General features: G+C 36.8%; 1 protein-coding gene across 1 annotated transcript in view; it reads left to right on the top strand.

Moving 5' to 3' along the window:
- Nucleotides 1–4,014: 4,014 nt before the first annotated feature.
- LOC113176526 (uncharacterized) overlaps nucleotides 4,015–21,384 on the top strand; it is a 66,395-nt gene continuing 49,025 nt past the window's right edge. The window contains exon 1 of the mRNA XM_077796188.1: nucleotides 4,015–4,047. Coding sequence (XP_077652314.1) covers nucleotides 4,021–4,047 — 27 coding nt within the window. The 5' untranslated portion in view covers nucleotides 4,015–4,020. The remainder of the gene's footprint in view (nucleotides 4,048–21,384) is intronic.

Below are 21,384 nucleotides of genomic sequence, written 5' to 3'. Positions count from 1 at the left end.
GCTGTTGACAGATTACAAGGTATGTGTCCCTAAACCCCTGGGAACCCATCTTCTTCTTTTTTTTTTTTGCTGATATTTGCAATGGGAAAGAGCCTCTGACCAGCACCAAGTGGGAAAGCCTTTCCTTGTTAAAGCTCTCTGCTCTCACTCAGGGCATTGTCTCTACTGCTAGTTGAGCCTGAGGAGAAATATTAGCAAGGAACTGTAGCCCTCTACTCTAGCACATAAAAGGTTAGACCAGGTCCCTTACCTCTTTGATGTAAGGGCTTCCACAGATCACAAATTTGGAACTTGGCTGCTATGCTTCCATATGCTGGAGAGAAATGATTTGAAGGTATCATTCCAAAAATACATATACTTCATTACTATAGTCATGTAAAGGTAATATTATGGATATATTGGGTTATGGTATTAAACAAATTTTCAACTTTTTTTTTTTTTGTGTGTGTGTGGGTATTTGTGTGTTTGTGTGTTGCTGGGAATCGAACCCAGGGCTTTGTGTATACGTGGCAAGCACTCTACCAACTGAAATATATATATTATTTTCATTTTTAATGTGCATACTAGAAAATTTTAAATTACTCTTGCCTTATGTATTGTTTCATTGGACATTGTTGCTTTATTTATTTTTTATTAATTTGTTTTATTGACTTTGTTGCTTTAGAGGGTTGCTTCCCAGCTGTCTGTCTCCCAAGAAGACCAAAGAACAGAAAAATTAAATGAAAACCTTTACAGTAATTGTCATTTTTTTTCATTTACAAATAATATACAGGCGTATATAACCCATAAACTGAAACTCCTTATATACAAGTTTAAATGCAAATGTTCTGTTGTTGGGCTAGATCCCACTTCTGAGATCTTAAAATAGCAGCAGCCTGAGGCTCTGGGGTGCAATTCCCAGGTCTAAAATGAAAAAAGAAAAGAAAAGAAAACCTGTCATTCTGGCCTCATTCTTGCCAGGAGTGGATATCATCCCCAGGCACTCAAAAAGAAGGCTCACCGGCTCAGGCTGGGAGCAGGAAAATGACTGAAGCCCCGTCCAATCAGGAGTCTTGCTGAGCATTGTCCAATCCAGAGCGCAGCCAGCGAGGAGGGGGCGGGCTTCTGCGCTTCCGGTACAGGCTTTTCCTCCGGAGTCCGCCATTCCTGCGGTTCAGCTCCAGGTTTTGGTCCGGTACTTAGGATCCCGGGTTGTTCTGCGGCGCAGGTGCTGAAGGTCCCCAGGGAGCATGCATGTCTGACTGCTGAGCACCAGGAAATGGTGAGTGTGCTGCAGTACCTGGAGCCTTGGCAGGGAGGCTGGGGAAGGAGCCTTCAGGCAGTACTGGCTGTGGAGGGAACCGGAGCTGGTAGAACCGGACTCCGGGCAGCTTCTGCCCCGCAGGCCTTAGCCCTCCTTGGGGGCATCGCCTCACAGTCCCACTGGCTAGCCAGATGGGGAACTTGTCAGTGGCGGAGACCCCCCCGCAGCCTCCCACCCGCTCCTGACGTCCTCAGCCCCAGCTCAAGTCCTACGTGGCTGAGGAGCGCGGCGGCTCTCCGCAGCCCAGCTTCTGCCCCGGGACTCTGGTGCTTGACAGGTGTGATGAGCATCTGAATCCTATCTCCAAATGGTGTTTTCCACTAGGAGGAGAGCTGTGGTGTACAGGGTCCTTGATTATTCCCAAGCTAGGTACTTTTCAATTTTTGTTTTTGTTGTTTGTTTTGTTTTGGTACTGGAGGTTGAACAGAAGGGTGCTTTACCACTGAGCCAAATCTCTGGTATCTTTAATTTTTTTAATTTTGAGACAGATTGCAGCTAAGTTGCTGAGATTGGCCTTGTTATGGTTTGATGTATATCGACGTTCCTATTTGTAATCAAGTATATCATTTTTACACATGGATTCTGTGAACGTCTGGAGCGTTCGGGTCCCTGGGTAAGGGTGGCGAAATAGCCAGGACACAGGGGATGCAGAGCAAAGGCAGCAGTTGCAACTGCATGCTGAGGTTTATTTGCAAGTTCCTTTTATATTCTTCTTCTAACAAAGCAAGCAATTCTTCAGTAACACTTCACCCACATTGCCCAAATATCATGCTTCAGCAGGTACGCAGAGCTAAATTCAGATTGTTCCTGCTTATTTGATAAGTACCCTCTTAAAGTTCTTTGTAGACTTTATCTAATCCCCTGAGGTTGCATTTGTTTCTTCAGAATGTACTGTTCTCAGGACAAGTATGCAGGAAGCTTCTTCCTCTTGGCCAAACCATGCAGAACTTGTGACTTGCCATAAGGGGAAGGTAATTTTTCCTCCTATTAGCTGAGGTTTGCCTCAGCTGACCTAAATCACAGCCACAACTCTTGCGAAAATGTCAGGCCTGAGGGAGCTAAACTTTGCACACTCAAACCCCAACAGATTCACCTATGGATTTTGTTTGTATTGTGATTCCATATATATAAGTTTTATGTGGACATAATACCTTATTTTATTTATTTATTTCTTAATGTGCTGCTGAGGTTGGAACCCAGTGCTTCTCACATACTAGGCAAGTGCTCTACTACTGAGCTACAACTCCAGCTCTATATTGTGATTCCTTGATTATTATAATAGTAAAGTTTCATAATATGTATTTGTCAGGTGATGATAACTACTTATTTTTTTCTTATAATTGAAAACTTTCTTGGCTAAGTTTGCATATATTTAACTTTGTGGATGGATTTTGGAACTGTTTGTTTTGATTTTGTCTTTAATTAAAAGTAAAGCATGCTGATTTTTTTTTTAATTTAATAGTTGTAGAAGGACAGAATGCCTTTATTTTATTTGTTCATTTTTATGGGGTGCTGAGGATCGAACCCAGTGTCTGATGCATGCTAGGCAAGCACTCTACCACTGAGCTACAGCCCCAGCCCAGCATGCTTTTTTTAAAAAAGAAATTAGTGCATTATAGTTATACATAATATTTAGGTTCATTTTGGTATAATTATACAAGCATGAAATATAATTTGTTCCTCTTCTGTACCCAGTACTTTCCTTTTCCCTCTCCTGTCTTCCCCTGTTTTCAATTTATTTGTAGAGTTTTTAAAATTACTGCTTTATAGATGCACATAAATGTAAAATTGACATTGATATATTCATATATGTACATAGAAATTTTGATGGGAAAATATTGTAAGTTAATTTTGGAAAAATTATCATCTTTGTAGTGATGAGTTTTATCATCTACACATGGGGTGTGTAATTGAGTATTTTATGTACTTCTGATTCAATTTTTTTTCATAAGTTGTATATACTTTCTTTTTAAACCTGTTTACATGGGAATCACCACATGCATATGGAGCCTATGTAAAACCTAAACATGGTGTGTTATACTATTTTTTTTTAATGGATGCACTGTGACAAAAATGTGACTTGCCCCCAGTGACCACTTTCCCCACAGTTCATTACTCATCACTTCCATTCTTTTGAACCATCACTCTGGGTTTCAAGTGTTTGAATGTGTACTGTTTGCCTACATGTTATCATGGTCAGATGTTCTATAATTTCAGTATGTTTCTGTGGGGGATTATTATGTATCTTTATTAGCAAAAGAGTTTCCACCAATAGATAATAATTCTAAAGAAGTTTAGGGGAATAAATTTGTTTCATATCTTCATCAATACTAATTTTGTCTAGGATGGGATTTCATTTTACATTTCTTTAATTTCTAAAAATGTTGAATTTTTTATGTTTACTGAATACTTAGATGTCTCCTATATAAATTGGCAGTTTGTTTCTTGCCTGCATTTCCTTTGTGATTTCTTGTTTAAAAAGATAAGAAAATAGATTGAAAGAGGCAGCTGGAGTTTGATTTCAGGAAAAAAAAAAGAATTTACTTTTAATTATTAAAAATTTTTACTTCCAATTTTTCCTTCTCTTGTGTATGTATTGTAGGTTTCTCGTCTTTATTTTTGGAGGTTATTTCAGATGGAATTCTAGGGCTTTTCTTTGGAAATTCTAACAAGAAAAAGAAATAAGGCAAATCTCTCTTCCCTATGACTGCAGAAAAATGAATATATTTTCTCAAAAACACCTGGTAAGTAAATTTTTGAAATGACACAGTCGCTAAAACATTCACTCTTGTTCCTTGAAGGTTTTTTTTTTTTTTTTTTCTTGAATGTTTTTGACAGTGAATCATGTATCCTATTACCTTGATTTTGGAGTTTAATACAAATCATAAGGGATAAGATTTGGCCAATCCTAGAAATATTCAGACATGATTTTATTTTTAGAAATAGTTACATTTTTTCCCCCCAATATCTTACAAACCCTTTAGATTATTTTCTTCCTTGTGTCTTACTCAGACTCTGGGACTTCAGTGTGCTTTTTTGTACCCTGTAATCTCTAAGCATTTGCCCCCATCAGGAGTCTGGGTTGATAGGTCTTGTTTCTCCAAAGTTCCTTTAACATGAAGGAAGATAATACAGTTGTGTCGCTCCTGGGACATTTTCTCCAGGTGCTCTCTTCAAAATGGGGGTGGAAATAATATTTATCTGGACTAACTTCCCCTATATCAGGAGCAAACTAGTCTTTGTGGAGCTTTGAAGGCATTTCATATAGTTCTGTTTCTGGGTAGTTCTCTATGTGCTGCTGAGTTGCCATTAGATGTCCAGAAACTTAAGTTCTCTCATGTCTACAATGGGAATAATTTTAGAAGACACAGATGGATTATGTGCTTCATGGAGCCTACTAATACATGTGTATGCTGTGGCCCATAGATGACAAAGCACCTGGAAGACACTGCAGATACTAACAATTTAACCATCACCTGCAGTCACATGGATTTTCTTTCAAAAGATTGTGGTAACCTTTTCATTATAGGCCCCCATGTCATCCACATGACCAAATATAAAATGTTGAGTCCTCCTCATCTGAATTCCAGATTCCATTTCTCAGGTGATTCAAGGTGGTGCAACTAATTGCATGTTTCTCCTTGCCCTCCATTTGCTCTATGTCCTCCATAAAAGATTTTTATGCTTAGAGGCATAAAATAATATATATATATATATATATGTGTATATATATATATATATATATATATATATTACATAGTATATAAACATATATACTTAGTATATAAAAATATATACTATGTATACATGTATGCATAGTACATATATACTATGTATAGAATATGTGTGTATATACTATGAATTATATGTGTATATTATATATACTAGTATACATACATATATAATACATAATAATACACACAAACACATACACACACACAGAAATCCTGCTGTTTTGAATATGTTCACCTATGTTTAGAAAATGACAGAAACCTGGATCATTTTCTGAATTTAAAGGAGGACTGAGATTATGTCTGAACTGGAATTTCTCTGGGTCCTGCAATGGGAGTCCCATGACAAATTAGCTATGAGAATGTTTGTCATAAAATATATTTGTGTATATAATAGCATAGATGTCATATAATGCTAGAAGTGAGGGATACAGTTCCATACCAATATTTCTTCTCAGATGCAAAAAACAGTAGAGACACTATCCTGAGTGAGAGTAGGGAATTTTAACAAGAAAGTTTCTAGAAGTAGACTTTTTCCACCAAATTCTGGCCATGGTCTTTTCCACTCCAGATATCAGGGCTGGGGATATAACTCAGTTGGTAGAGTGCTTGCCTTACATGCACAAGGCCCTGGGTTCAATCCCTAGCACCACACACACATACACAAAAAGACTTAAGATATCAGACAGGGCTGGGGTTGAGACTCAGTGGTAGAGTGTTTGCCTAGCACACACGAGGTATTGGGTTGGATCCTCAGCACCACATAAATGTAAAATAAAGATATTGTGTCAACCTAAAACTAAAAAATAAATATTAAAAAAAGATATCAGACAGTAAGCAAAAAAAATAAACACACCCACATATATATAAATAATATATTTAATATGTAGTATAAATATATTGTAAAAGATATAGATTGATAGATATATTACATTATATATGCACACACACATTACATTATATATACACACACACACATATACACACACATAGAAATCTTGTTTTTTTGAATATATAACACTAACCAAGTCCTAAAATTAAAAAAATAAGTTATATGAGTTATGTAATGTGGTGGAGGTATTTGGGCTTTCAAATTAAATACAATTAGTTTCTATTTGTAATTTATTTTGGGGTACCACCGAATGAACCCAGCGGCACTCGGATATATCATCAACCTTTTTAGTATTTTATTTAATGACAGGGTCTCAATTAAGTTGTTTAGGGCCTCATTACATTTTTAAAGCTTACTTTGAACTTGTGTTTCTCCTGCCTCAGCCTTTGGAGAAAAAAAGTCTACTTCTAGAAACTTTCTTGAAACTGAAGTTTCAAGCATATGCCACCACACCTGGTGATACTTGTTTATTAATTGAAGGGGCTTTGGTCATTGGCGGAAAAAAAAAAAAATGTCAGAGACTGGCCATTAGGTCTAATGTAGTTGGACACAATACTTTTTTTTTAATTTATTTTTTAAATTTTATTTATTTATTTTTATATGGTGCTGAGGATTGAACCCAGGGTCGCATGTGCTAGGTGAGTGCTCCACGACTGAGCCACAGCTCCAGCCCCAAGGAGTTTACCTTTAATGCATTTAAATAATAGACTCAAGGCTGTGGATAGATCTGAAGTCATGGGCCCCACCTTCTGGAACTTCACCTTTTGCTTGCTATCTGATATCTGGAATGGAAGGGACCATGGCCAGCATTTGGTGAGGAAAAAATCTACTTTTGGAAATATTCTGGTTAAAGTTTTCTGCTCTCACCCAGGGCAGTGTCTCTTCTATTTTTTTTTTTTTTTTTTGGACTTGAGGAGAAATATTGTTGAAGAATTGAATCTCTCACCTGTAGGAACAGTAAGGAGCTTCGTCTCCTTGAGGTCAGAAGAACTATAGCTCTGAAATCTGAAATATGGTTCTGAGAACTGAGATATTCTGGAGGCTTGACATATCAGTTTTGAGGGTGTAGTCTCCAAAATACATATATTTCTTTAGTAATATTTTATTGGTTACATAACTGTAATATTCCCATAATGAATATATTGGGTTGTGTTATTAAAATTAATTTCTACTATTTATTTATTATTTTTAAAAGTTGTCGATGGACCCCTATTTTATTTGTTATTTATATGCAATGCTGAGAATTGAACTCAGTGCTGGTAAGTGCTCTACCACCGAGCCACAACTCTAGTCCTACTATTTATTTTTTTATGTGAATACTAGAACAATTTTGATTAGGCTTGTGACTCACATATTCTTATCATTGGGAAGTGCTACCTTATGGGATTGCTTTCCAGTTCAATGTTCAGTCTGTTTCCTCAGAAGAGGAGAGAGCAGGAAAGTTAAATGAAATTTTACAGTATTGTCATTTTATTATTTACATTTATAAATAATATACAGGCATATATACCCACAGATTGAAATGGCCTTCTGTAAAAGGTTAAATGCAAATGCCCTCTTGACTGGGCTGGGTCCCACTACTACAAGGAAACCTTGCCTTAAGTCAGCTGCATCCTGAGGCTCTGGATTCTGGATTTCAATTCCCAATACCTAAAAAAAAAAAAAAAAAAAAAAAAAAGAACTGCAGCCAAGAACCTGTCATTCTGACCTCAGACCTCATTCTTTTCAGCATATGGTATTACCTCCTGTAACTCAAACATAAGACTCACTATGCTCAGCCTGAGAGGGTGAAGATATAAGCCCTGTCCACTTAGGAGTCCTTAGGTCAAATCAAGCACATGGCCAATGACTAGGAGCAGGCTTTGACCACCTGGTGTGGCTTTTGTCTCTTGAGCCTGCCAGCATTGTTATTCATCTCTAGGCTTCCTTTTTATGTTCCTCTTTCATGTTTGCTCTGCTGTGCAGGTACTGAAAGATCTACTGAGAGAACACTGGGCACCTCAAAAACCATTAAGTGGTGAGTGTGCAGTGACTTCCTGAGACAAGGGGCATGGCTACTTGAAATTGGCTGGATTACAGTGGGAACTGATGATTGTGGACTGGAATTCCTTTAGTAGTTTTTTGAATCTGCAGGCCTGGGTCCTCCCTGGGCCAGGTTAGCCCTGAGTCCTTACTGGCCAGTCAAGTGGGGCATGTATCAGCAATGAGGAACCTGAGATTCCTGTCTTATTCCTGCAGAGAAATCCTATCTGAAGGCGCAGCATTCTAGCACCTTCACAGAATGTGTATTGAATTGAATTGAGCAGTGGGATGATCATCAGTCACAGTTCCATGTGTGTCTTCTTGCATGACGGGGGCTGTGGTTCTACAGGAGTCTCAGTTCTTCCTTCCTCTTGAGCTTTCTATTCTTTCTTTTTTTTGTAAGGGTAGGGGTACTGTGGATTAAACCCAGAGGTCCTATATAGCTGAGCTATATCCTTTTTACTTTTCATTATTATTATTTTTATTTTGAGACAAATGCTGAGTCTGGCCTTGAACTTGTACTTCAGTTTCCTGAGTTTCTGGAATTACAGGTGTGTGCCATCCTGCCTGGATTCCCCTGAATATTCTAAATTTATGGGAAGCAAAGTATCAAATCCAGAACCCCATCTCCCAGCCTAAACCTCTGTACATCTGTCAGTACATTCCTAAACTACCACCTTCCTGTCCGTATTCTCAATTACAGTGTTCCTTTCTCCACAGTACTGTCAATTATTTTTTCCCCATGCTACATTTCAAATGGGTACAGTATTTTTTAATTGTTTTACCAAGAACTGGATGGACCTTTTTAAGGGATTTTTTTTTTTTTCCTGGCTGCGAACCTCGAAATTTTAGGTAGACTGTGGGCAAGTGAGCAAGACCTGTCTCAAAATATTTAAACAAGGGCTGGGGATATAGCTCATATTTAACATGCTTTTGTGTTAAATCCCCAGTACCACAGAAAAATAAAAAGCAAAAGATTTGTTTTCTGTTTATGAGAAAGAGAAAAGTAGAGAAGAATCACTTGACCTTTATAAAAATGTGTATGTGTATCCTATCTTTTTCTCTCCCAGGCCAGAAACCCTGACAGGATGTCTTTGGGCTGAGAGTTCCCTTGTGGAATTTATGTCTGTGATATTTTCATGGTCCTGTGTTTCAGATTTACCTGACATGAGGATCCCATACCTGGTACAACTGAGGTATCTTGGAGTGACTAGTGAATGTCAGTTCTTGGGTTCTATCTTGTTAAACAGCAGTCTAAGTTTAGGAAGTACAGTTTATTAAGGAAGTAGCTGAGTGGCCTCCTGCTGAAAGGAGTCTCCTGAATTTCCTATTGTGTCCTTAATCCAAAAGGCACTTCAGTTGTTTCCTTATCTTGGTTTCTATGAATACTGCTATAATGAATATGACAATGTAGCCATTTTTTAACATACTAATTCCAATTCCATTGGAAATAGTGTGTTAGCTTTTAAAGAACTCTCATGCTATTTTTTTTTAAAAATGACTGTTATTGAATTTATATTCTAGCCCAGTGTGAAAGTGTTTTTTCTTCCGTATCCATATAATTGGAGTACTAGTTATCCTTCAACTCTTTGATAGTAGCCATTCTAATAGCTGTGCTCAGGATGCAGAAGTTCTCATACTTGGCTGGTGACTAAATTCCTGATGCAAGTTTGTTAGACTCTAGGCTGCTATGTACTCACTGGAAGAAGGTGATGTAAACCTATTCTAGAAAGAAACAGAGATCTGTGATTTTTAGCCCTTTTTCTTTACTCCTGGTGGGGATTGTAGCCTATAGAAATACTCATACATCAATGTGAAGACCCTCCTTTATTATCTAGGGAGATTTGCACATGCATAGTTTCCATTGCTCCAAAAATTTGGAGGTTTAGGTTGTAGTGCATTGAATGGAAAAAGTTAAAGTTTTTAACTTTAACTCTCAGTGCAAGAGCAAATTCCTATATGAACAATTGGTTAGGTCTGGAGTTAATATTGAAGTGAGATGGGAAAGAGGGCTCAGGCAGTGCTGAACTCCCACTTGGATTGCCAATGCTGGACTGTGTTTTCCCTATTAACTCTTTGGTACTGGCAGGATAAAGGCTCAACTGTTAGCATTAGCATTTTGCAGAGTATGCTGGCAAATTCATTCCAGGGATGAAGTGGGACCCTTGAGATTTCAGTCCTCCTCTGCTCTGGTCCCAGGGAATGTAACCCATTCATTGATCTTGCATAGCCATGGAAAGACACCATTTTCCTTTCCTCTGGTCTTGATACTTATATATATATATATATAGTCCTTTACTCTCTATGCACCAGATAAACTAAGATTTAACCTATAAGAAATCTAGCATTAAATGTGCTATATTTATCATCCCAATCAGTCTTCCTCTACTCAGAGTGACAGTGGATTTAATGTCCAAATTGTGTGGCACATTTCTTAAGGCAGGACTAATGTCCACGTGTCCATCAACTTTTTCTACTCATCTGATGGTAGATATTTTCTCAGTTGTCCAATGTACACAAGTCTCTCAATTTATTTATTTATGCCTTTAGGAGTAAGTGTTTATTTGGTGTATCCATGAATGGAGGGAGTGTCAGGAGCCTCCTTTTCTGCTATATTTTGAAAATCATCCCTCTTAACATCTGCTTTTTTGGGGGGCTGGGGTATAATTCTAGTACCAAACGTAGTCTGTACCCAAATCCTACCAATGATCTGTGCCTCCAGTTCTAACATCTATATTTATGTTGGGTTGTATCATTCACTCATATCAAATATTTTTTGTCATATGGTTGCATTTGTACAGACTCTTTTATTGCACTTAACCGTAACAATGATTTGTACATACATATGAGTTTATGAAATTTTCTGCATTATAATTTCTTGGTCTTCAAATTATTGCAATATTAGAGTTTTATAATGTACATTAGTGTCAGGTAATGAGAGCTGCTGCTTTTTCTCTTATGTTCAGAGTTCAGAGCTAATTTCATATATATTTAACCTTCCAGCAGAATTTTAGAACTTTTTGATTTGGTCTCTTATTCAATTTAAAGTAAAGCATGTTGAAATTTTTATGAGGTATTATAGAATAACCTGGGGGAAATGGTCATCTTTATAATGACAGGTTTTGTCATCTACACATGGGGTGTGTAACTGAGTCTTTTCTGTGCTTCTATGTATTTTTATTTTCTCAAATTCTAAAGATTTTCTTTTAAAATATGCTTACCTTATAAGTAATGTATAACATATAACACGCCACTTATAACCTTATAAATGACATATAACATTCATGTGACACATATAAAAAATTACATGGTGCTTTATACTATTTTTTCCACTAGATTTAATATGAAAAAATGTGTCTTCTTCTATAAACCATTATTTCCCACAGTTTATTATTTATCAATTTATAAATGTTCATTCTCTTTAATCAAGAAATACTGCTCTATTCTTATATATACATGTGCTATAGTTTTAGTCTATTTCTGGTGTGGATATATCAGATATCTTCAATAGCAAAACAGTTTGCACACATGGATGGCAACAGCTCAAACTCCGTCTTCCCTTCATGATTATTCATTTACTCCATATGTTCATCCATAATCTTTAATTTGGTGTATATCATTTTATTTTATTTTACATTACCTAGTTTCTAATGATGTTGGGTTTTTATGATTATTTAACACTTAAATATCTCATGTAAATTGGCTATTCATTTTCTTGCATGCATTTTCTTTGCAATCTTTTTTTTTCCTCACTGATAGTATTTTTTCCCACTGATAGTTTGATCATATGTGAGGAAAATTAGTTACTTTTGCTCTTTCACTTCATTTTGCACCCTTTAATGGTATTGGATCAACAGAATTTTAAATTTAATATTGTGTATTTCATTAATTTAAAAATATTTTGTGTAACTTTGAAAATAAATAACTATAATTTTTTTGTTCTTTTTCCCTTTTGTGATTCTGGGGATTGAAACCAGGATGTCCTATTGCTTAGCTATATCTTCACCCTTTTTTAAATGTTATTTATTATTATTATTATTATTATTATTAATTTATTTTTTATAAGGGATTGAACTTAGGGGCGCTTAACCATGGAGCCACACCACCAGCCCCATTTTTGTATTTAGAGACAGGGTCTTACTGAGTTGCTTAGCACTGTGCCCTTGCTGAGGCTCCCTTTGAACTCACAATCCTCCTGCCTCAGCCTCTCAATTAAAAGTTATTTGAGACAGTTTTGCTCAGTTGATAGGATCAGTCTCAAAATTGTGTTCCTCCTGTCTCAGCCTCCAGAGTACTGGCTATTTCAGGTGTGCACCACCACATGTACCCTGACTCACCCTTTCTTATATCAACACTTAAATGCTTTATGTTTTATTTTATATTTTAGTATTATTCATTATTTTTGTATTCAGTATTTAGAATGTGAAAATGAGGTGTTATATGGTTTGAGTGAAGAGTACCATAGCATTTTTATTATCACACAGATGTCCCTTTATCCTGAAATCTTTCTTTGGAAAGAAAGCCATTTTTCTTCTCTGCATTGCAATCTCTATCATTTATTTACTATTGTCTAAATAGCAAGGGACTTATTAAATGTTTTTTCTTGAGTGAGTTCCACAGTTTTTGCATTTCATTGTGAGTATTACACTGATTGTTACAAACCATAACATCAGTTATGTGTGGTATTATGGTATTTTGGTCAGTGGTAGACTTCATTTTACAACAAAGCCTATAGCAAATAGCCAAGCCATGTAGTACTCTGTGCCATCTAGATTTTTATCATTATACTCAGATGCTTGGAAAATGACGGAATTACCTTAGAGTGAATTTTCTATAATGTATTCCCATCAAGGGAGACATCATTGTATACATACATATATATGTCATTATATAGTATATAATGGACATGATTTTTACTTGTCAAGTTTACCAGTGCTCTTTCAATTTTATTTGCTTTTTAAAAGCACCAGCATTGACATTGGTGATTCTTTTTTGTGGTATTTTCATTTTCAAAATTTGCTAAATTTTCTCTTTTTCTTAGGATTTTTTTTTCTCTAGTCTTATTTTTATAAAGTATACTTTTTTTCCAAAGTATTATGGCTTACTGATCTAAGACTGCATGTTTTCTTTTAAACCTCAGCTTTAGCTGCATCTCTCTTTTTTACATTTATAGAGGTTTGATAGACACACATTAACCTGTATACATCTTAGGAATCGATCTATCTATATCTTTTGGCTTATGTACATATCCAAGAAACCAACACCACAATAAAAAATTATCATATTCATTACTACAAATTGTTACCCATAGTTCCCTTTTACATCCTTTTTTTTCTGCTCTTCCCCACAAACTTTTACATAATAAATTTGATCTTACTGAGCACAATAAGAAGAGGATATTGAAATTATATAGATTCTTGAATTATCACAAAGAAAACATACCATGTTCTATTGCTTACAAGAAAAAGAACATTAATGGTACTCCAATAACTCCTTCATGCCCTCTTCCTCTTACTACTCCTCCATGATCCCCAATGGTAAGTATTTTTTTTCATATCTAATACTCTTAAAGCATTTTTTTTAAAAAATGAGCAAACTTATAATAAAACAGAAGTGTGACTCCCTCTTTACTCATTAATCCATAAAAGGGAGGAGAAGGAGCAACTGAGGGTCGTGGTGCCAACATTGACCCAACCCCAGCCTGCTTCTCGCTGATTGGAGGGGATGTGAGGCAAATCCAGAGATGAAGGAGAGGGCTGAGGCAGGATGTGAGGCTGTGGGCTGCTAAGAGAGGTTACCAGAGTGCAAGAGGGAGGAGGGAAGAAAAGAGAAATGAAGGGGAGGGGGCAAATGGGGACCAGTGGTAAGCTCAGATGAAGCAGAAAAAAATGTGTAACAATGGCACAGTGAGGGGGGAGTGTTAGTATCTGGAGAGGTGAAAATATGAAGGCAGGGGTGAAAAAAGAGAGTGACATCCTTGGTGCAGTTCTCCAAGCTACAAGCAGGTGAAAGGTTCACACCCTAGTTTTTTCCTCCCACTCTCATTTCCCAAGTGACATCCCATCCCAAGTTCATTGGAAAGATTTTCCTTCTGTCACCCCAATTTCTGTCTTCTTCCAATTGGGGTTCACTTTATCTTCTTCCTCATCTTCTGCATCCTGTTTATTCACTCTCCATCCTTAGCAAGTTCTTCCCCCTCAGCCCCCTCTCATCCTCCTCTTCCACGTCTTTATTTTGCTCTTTCCAGCTAGCCTTATACTTTTCTTTCTTTTTATTTTTCAGAGCATTGGCACTAAATGTGGTCTCACTGCCTCCTGGTCTTCTCTGAGTTGGTACTGGGACAAAGTTGGGACAGGTGTGAAAACTGGGTCCCAGTGTCCAGACTGAAAGGTCCTGCACTTCAGAGTGTGGTGGCAGCTGGAGGGACCTTTCCCAGTGATAAAGGCAGCAGTGATGGGGGCAGTTAGAGCATTGTCCCAGAATCTTGTTTCCTACTTCTCTTCTCTTTAGGGGTAGAATTAATGGTTCATAGTGTATGTGTGAATAGATAGCACCACACCATGTTCCAGGTGGCTTTACCTTTTACCTTGCCATGGCAGGCTTGGTAATTCCTATCAATTATAATCTCTGTGGCCGTTAGTCACATATATATTTATTTGTCATTTGAATGTTTTCTCCTTTGTGAAATCTAGTTTTGAAACTTCTCATCTGTGCTGTACTCTGTTGGTATGTCTTTCTTCCCCCTAAAAAATGAATAACCCTTCATATATTCTGCACTATAAACACTTTACTAAAAATGTTAACTACAAACATCTTTGACTTTCAACTTTGGAGACACACTGACTTAAAATGACAAAAGTAGTTTTTTTTTTTTTTTTTGTACTGGGGATTAAACTCAGGGGCCCTTGACCACCGAGCCCCATTCCCAGCCCTAATTTGTATTTTATGTAGAGATAGGGTCTCACCAAGTTGCTTAGCCCCATGCTATTTCTGAAGGCTGGCTTCCAACTCATGATCCTCCTGCCTCAGGCTTGTAAGCTGCTGGGATTACAGGTGTGTGCTCAGAAAACTAACAATATTCAAGATTTATCAGTTGTTTATGTACAAAAGAAAATAAATATTCAAATTGGAAATTAAAAACAATTCTAGTGACAATTATGTCAAAAGCAAAATACTTAGGAATATTTTTTAGAAAGTTGTGAAAACTTGAATATTAAAATACAGAGTATATGGCTTGTTTTTAGAAGATCTAGTATCATTCCTAAGTCCCTTCTTTCTTTTTGAGGGTTTTAAATTTATAGAAAGAGAACAGAAATTGTGTTTTATTTCTGTGGTACTAAGAAGTGGTCTTAAGTATGCTTTACTCGTGAACTATATCACCATCACTTATTATTTTATTTTGAGGTAGGGCCTTGCTAAGTTACTGAGAAGGAACTCAAAATTGTGATCCTTCATACTCAGCCTCCCAAGTAACTGGGATTATGTATATCTGCCACAAACGTGGCAGGGATTTTGTTCTTGACTTTAAGATTATTACACATTGGTTCAGAATAAAATTTAGGTAGTTCTTTTGCCATTTTTATGGCAGAAGATGGAGGCCACAGAGAGAGGACATGGCTTTCCACATCTTTGGAACAGAATACCAAGTATTGATTTACCCTCTTCCCCTTATTCAACATTTAAAGTTTCCAAAGATATTACAGAATTGTTTGAGAAAGATCAAGGGCTGTGAGGAAGGGGAACCAGTATTTCAAAGTGTCTGGAAGAGTGCTCTAAGAAACAGTGCTGAGCTACCGCGGTATGAAGAATAGAGTCCCTGAGATTTAATTGTAGAAGCCACAGAACATATATAAGAATGTAAAACATATATAAGAATGTAAACAATGCAGTTGATACATTTTTAAAAGATGATCATGGGTAGAACTTGGTCAGTTTTACTCACTCTCCCACCCCATCCACATACCCACAAACATCACACCCTTTCACCTCACTTACATCACACCTTGTTTGAAGAGAAATGTGTGTGTCAGTGGTACTCTGCTGTTCACCATGGGCAGAACTCTTTGCCTAGCCTGTGGTAGAAATCAGAATGGATCACAAAGTTCAGGACCATCTTTGTCTTTGCATCTCCCCCGCCCTCTCTCTCTCTCTCACACACACAAATATCTGAAGATTTTAATTATAAATATTTTGATGGATGACATGAAATTGGGAGTATTGGGCTAAATAATTGGGACTTTGAAAGTATACATGTGCAGAAAGAGTATGAATGACACATTTCCTATCACACTGATGTTTTATTTCATTATTTTCACAAAAGCAGTTTTTTTTTCTGTGTAATGTAATATATTGTACTGAACACTGCAAAATTAGTTTAGTGTGTTACAGGTACAAAGAGAATTAACATTTTTATCTTGTTGTTTACTAATAAATTTAAAAGAGACATATATTTTTTTCCCATACTTTCCATTGCTTCTTTTCAGTTTGATAAAATTGGGCCAAAGGACAGTTTCTTATATTTTATTGCTGTTGCTTCTTTCCTTTTTTGTATAAATTTAAGTTGTATAACTGTGCTTAGTATTACATATAAAGAGAAATATCAGTGATATAGCTGAGCAACTTAATAATCAGATAGTGTATTATTATATATTCATACTGTGTATGTCAGTGGTACTGGATGTATTACCCAGACATGAATAGAAATAAAATCCTTTAATGTTAAGGAAAATAGATGTAATTGGATGATATATCACCTCTTTTTTTTTTTTTTTTTTTTTTTTTTTTTTTTTTGTGGTGCCAGGGATTGAACCCAGGGTCTTGTGCCTGCGAGGCAAACACTCTACCAACTGAGCTATATCCCCAGCCCTCATCTCTTATATATAATAACTAAAATAAAATTTATGTGAAAATAGAATATTGATTACTAATGGCTTGGGAGGGTGCTGGGGCATCAAGGATGGAATAAGGGCATATGGATATTATTAATAACTGCAAACGTATGTATGAAAATCTCATACTGCATCCCATTAATATGTACTCTTGATATGTTAATAAAGTCCATCATCTCACATAATTACTTCATATCTAAAATTCTATTGTCTTTGGTATTTTTGGTATGTGAGGCAATACTGTTAACTATAGTCCTTTAATATATACTATTCTCTTTCTATGCATTCATCTTATCTTTTTGGTTGGGGGTCGGGTTCCACACACAGAGTATACAATGTATTTGTTTCTGTGTCTTTGATAATTTCACTTAACATGAATTTCTCCAGCTTCATCCATGTTATTGTAAATGGCAATAAAAAAATAAATAAATAAAATTTTGGGGTTTTGAATCCAGGGTTGCTTTTTCATTGAGGTATATCCTTGGTAGTTTTCATTTTTAAGAATGCGCCTTGCTAAATTACTGAGCCTGGCCTTGAAAGTCTGCCAGCACTTACACTTACAGCATCTTTCTTTTAAAACCCTAGGTATGGTGGCTGCCTCAGCATCATAGTGATGACCTCTTCAACATAAATGATCCTTTCTTAAGATGGCTTTTAAAAATAAACAAAAAAACTGTTTATATATTTGTATGCATTTATACAAATATGTCTATACTTATATATAACAAGTGTGTACATGTGGATTTTATATATAAATGTAGTTTTTTATATCCAGTTTTTTTTTGATGGACATTTATGTTTTCATGAAATGGCTATTGTGTAGGATAGTGTTGCAGTTAACATGGGAGTGCAGATATTCCTAAAGGTGGATTTTATTTTCTGTCATTATTGTAATGGTTACTTTGGGTGGTCAACCTGAATAGATTGAGGTATGCCTAGAAAATTGGTATACAATACCTCTAGGTGTTTCTGAGTGTCTTTCCAGAAGGTTGGGTCATAAAGCAGTAGGGAAGAGCTGTCATGATTGTACACAGGACCATCAAATAGATTTGATTTGAAAAAATACAGAAGGGAAAGCTGATACTGACTTGTGCTTCAGTCTCCTTGAATGAGTTTCTTTTCTCTGATGGTGTCACCTGTGGGCATCTGCCATCAGATTCTTCAGTCTTTGAATATAGACATATACCATTGCTTCTGCAGTGGTCTTTGAAGCCTTCAGTATTTTACCATAGCAGCTTCATTGAATTCCTTGATTTATGAGGCTTCCCGGTTCTTGGTCATGGCTGTTTTGAGTTTCCCTGTTTTCTCAGCCAACAGTTTTGGGGACTATTCATCCCATGATCATGTGAGTTGATCTAATAAGTCCCCTTCTATATGCATCTATGTATTCTATCAATTCTGTTTTTCTTAAGGACCCTGAATAATAAAGGCATATTCTTAGAAAACTATCTGAGTCATATGATATTTCTACTTATAATTCTTTAAAAAATATATTGTTTTTTTTGTTGTTCTTTTTTTTGAATTTTTTAATTCATTGACAGACTTTTATTTTATTTTTTAACTTATCTATGTATGATATTGAGAATTGAACCCAGTGCCTCATACAAGCTAGGCAAGTGCTCTACCACTGAGCCACAATCCCAGCCCCCTTGCCCTATCATGATGTCTGTACCAGTTTATATTTCTAGCAAGAGTGTCCAGGTGTTTTCTGAAATAAAATTGTGTTTATAGTAATAACAAAACAATAAAATATTACTTGCCCATTGCAGCACATTCTATAGTTCCAGCTATTTGGGAGGTTAATATTGGAGAATCTCTTGAGACCATGAGTTCAAGACAGCCTACATAACATAGAGAGAGGTCCACCTAAACTACAATAAAATGTTTAAGAGTAAATTTAACTAAACAAGTGAAAAAGTTACATTATGAAAATTATGAAACATTTTTAAAAAATTAAAGATCTGGGGCTGACATTATGGCTCAGCAGTAGAGTGCTTGCCTAGCACAGGCGGGACCTGGGTTCAATCTCAGCACCATATAAAAATAAAGGCATTGCGTTGTGAGACTCAATATGGTGATGGACGGGGAGGCAGCACTTTCAGTACCTCTTCAGCCATGTGGACAGAGAGACACATCAGAATGTTCAGATTATGCCTGCTGAGAAACTCCCAGCAAAATTCTGCTGCAGTGAGACCTAGACGGGGAGTTTGGGATTATTGGAGGTGACAGCTTGCCCTGGAGGGGTGAATCTCAGCCACCCTGCACGCAGAGTTGCGGACCACCACTGTATGGCAATCGGCGCAGAAGGAGGTGTTTCAGCACTGCTGGATACTGTGTGTGGCAGTGTGTGGCATAGAGACCCTTTGAAGAGGTTGCTAACCAAGCCTTCCTGAAACAGCAGACTGACAATCAAAACCGAGACTGGGACAGACCAGAGACAGGCCAGACCCACCTCTCCCATCAGACACTCTGGCAAGGAGTCTGGGGCCCGACATAGCAGAGAGCTGACGTCACCAGAGTTAGGCGGATAGGATCCCTTCCCAGCGGAATTGGCTTTAGCAGGTGTGTGACTCCCATCCCCACCAGATACATACAGCTGGGAAACGAACGACTGAGAACTCTCTCTGTTTGCTGTTCACCCAGACCCCAAGGTTGTGGAGTGGGTGATCTGGGAACTGTCAGCTTACATTGCCTGGACTCCAATAGGCCGGAGAAGGGAAACGGCTCTGGATTAACAGGATTGGAGAGATGCCCAGTAGGGGAAGAGTAGCTGCTTTACAGGGATTGCTGCTGGCACCTAGAGGGCAGAAGCTCAGCTCCGAGGGTACAGTCCCACCTACTGGAAGAGAAGAAAATAGAACTCTTAAGACTTCATTTATCATTTTTTTAAAATTTTTTTTCCCTTTTCAATTTTTATTGTTCTTTCCATTCTCCTCTATTCTACCTATTTTTCTCTCCCTCTTTTTCTTTAAGGACTACTTCCTTCCCCTTCCCCCTAACGTTCACCCCAAGCATTAAGACTTTCATTATGGGTAATTTTCTAAATGCAAATAGGTAAATGTTCCAAGGCTGTCTATAGGGCTCCTAAGTACCTAGCTACTACCAAATACCCTGATCCTTTCGCCTGTTAATATCCCCCTTCAGTACAGCAATCTTCCAAGTTGCCAAGACATATTACCCTTCATACCATCATAGCACCCAACCTAAACATAAAGTCCTAAGACCAAACAACAGATCACTATATGCCTACAGAATCCGTAAGCCTTTTATGAAATGAATGAATCAGCTTTAAATTACAATAAAGCCCAACAGCTCTAGACATAGTCTCCCACTACAAAGGAGAAACCACAGAGATATACAAAACCAAAACAAAATTTATAGGAGAAAACAGAAGCACAGAAGTTAAACAGAGTTGGAAAGTAACGTGAACACCATGGAAAAACAAGGGACCAAAAGGATTACAAACAATGCAGGACAACTTAAATTTACAGGAGAACCTAGAGGCATCAGAAAAATGAACAGAGAAAGAACTCCAGGCATACCTGACTCAGATGGAATGGAATCTTAAAGAAGTCATTAGACAGCAAGTCCAAACAATGAAAGAATACTTTGAAAATGAATTACATAAGCAGATTCAAGAAGCAAAAATCAACTCTACCAGGAGATAGAGATTTTTAAAAAATCATACAGTAATCCTAGAAATGCAGGAAACCATAAACCAAATCAAAAATTCAAATGAGAATATTACAAGTAGACTAGATAAAATAGAAGTCAGAACATCAGATAATGAAGACAAAGTTTATCAACTTCAAAAGAGTATAGTCAACGCAGAAAGGCTGGTAAGAAACCACGAGCAAAACATCCAAGAGATATGGGATGTCATAAAAAAAAACAACTTAAGAGTCATTGGGATAGAGGAAGATATAGAGGTCCAAACCAAATTGATGAGCAATCTCTTGAATGAAATAATTTTAGAGAACTTTCCAGACATGAAAGATGGAAAGGATTGCCAAATCCTGGAAGCCTACAGGACCCCAAACATACAAAACCGTAATAGATCAACTCCAAGACACAGTATTATGAAGATATCCAACATACAGAACATGGAGAGAATATTAAAATCTACAAGTGAATGGAGGTAGATTACATTCAGAGGTAAACCAATTAGGTTAATGGCTGATTTTTAATCACAGATGTTGAAAGCGAGAAGATCCTGGAACAATGTATTTCAAATGCTGAAAAATAATGGATTCCAACCAAGAATATTGTATCCAGCAAAATTAAGCTTCAGGTTTGACAATGAAATTAAAAATTTTCATGATAAACAAACGTTAAAAGAATTTGTATCTAGAAAACCAGCAATGCAAAGCATTTTGAGCAAAACACTGCAAGAAGAGTAAATGGAAAACAGCACCCAAAACCAACAGTGGGAGGTAACTCAGTAAAGGGGGCAGAAATTATCAAAGAGGAAAAACAAGCCAAATTAAAATAAATATAAATAATAAACAAAAAAGACTGGAATTACAAGCCATATATCGATAGTAACCC

Source organism: Urocitellus parryii, chromosome 3 (genome assembly GCF_045843805.1).
Source record: "Urocitellus parryii isolate mUroPar1 chromosome 3, mUroPar1.hap1, whole genome shotgun sequence".
Classification (NCBI taxonomy): domain Eukaryota; kingdom Metazoa; phylum Chordata; class Mammalia; order Rodentia; family Sciuridae; genus Urocitellus; species Urocitellus parryii.
The sequence above is the reverse complement of the archived record's forward strand: the minus strand, read 5'-3'. Positions and strand labels throughout refer to the sequence as shown.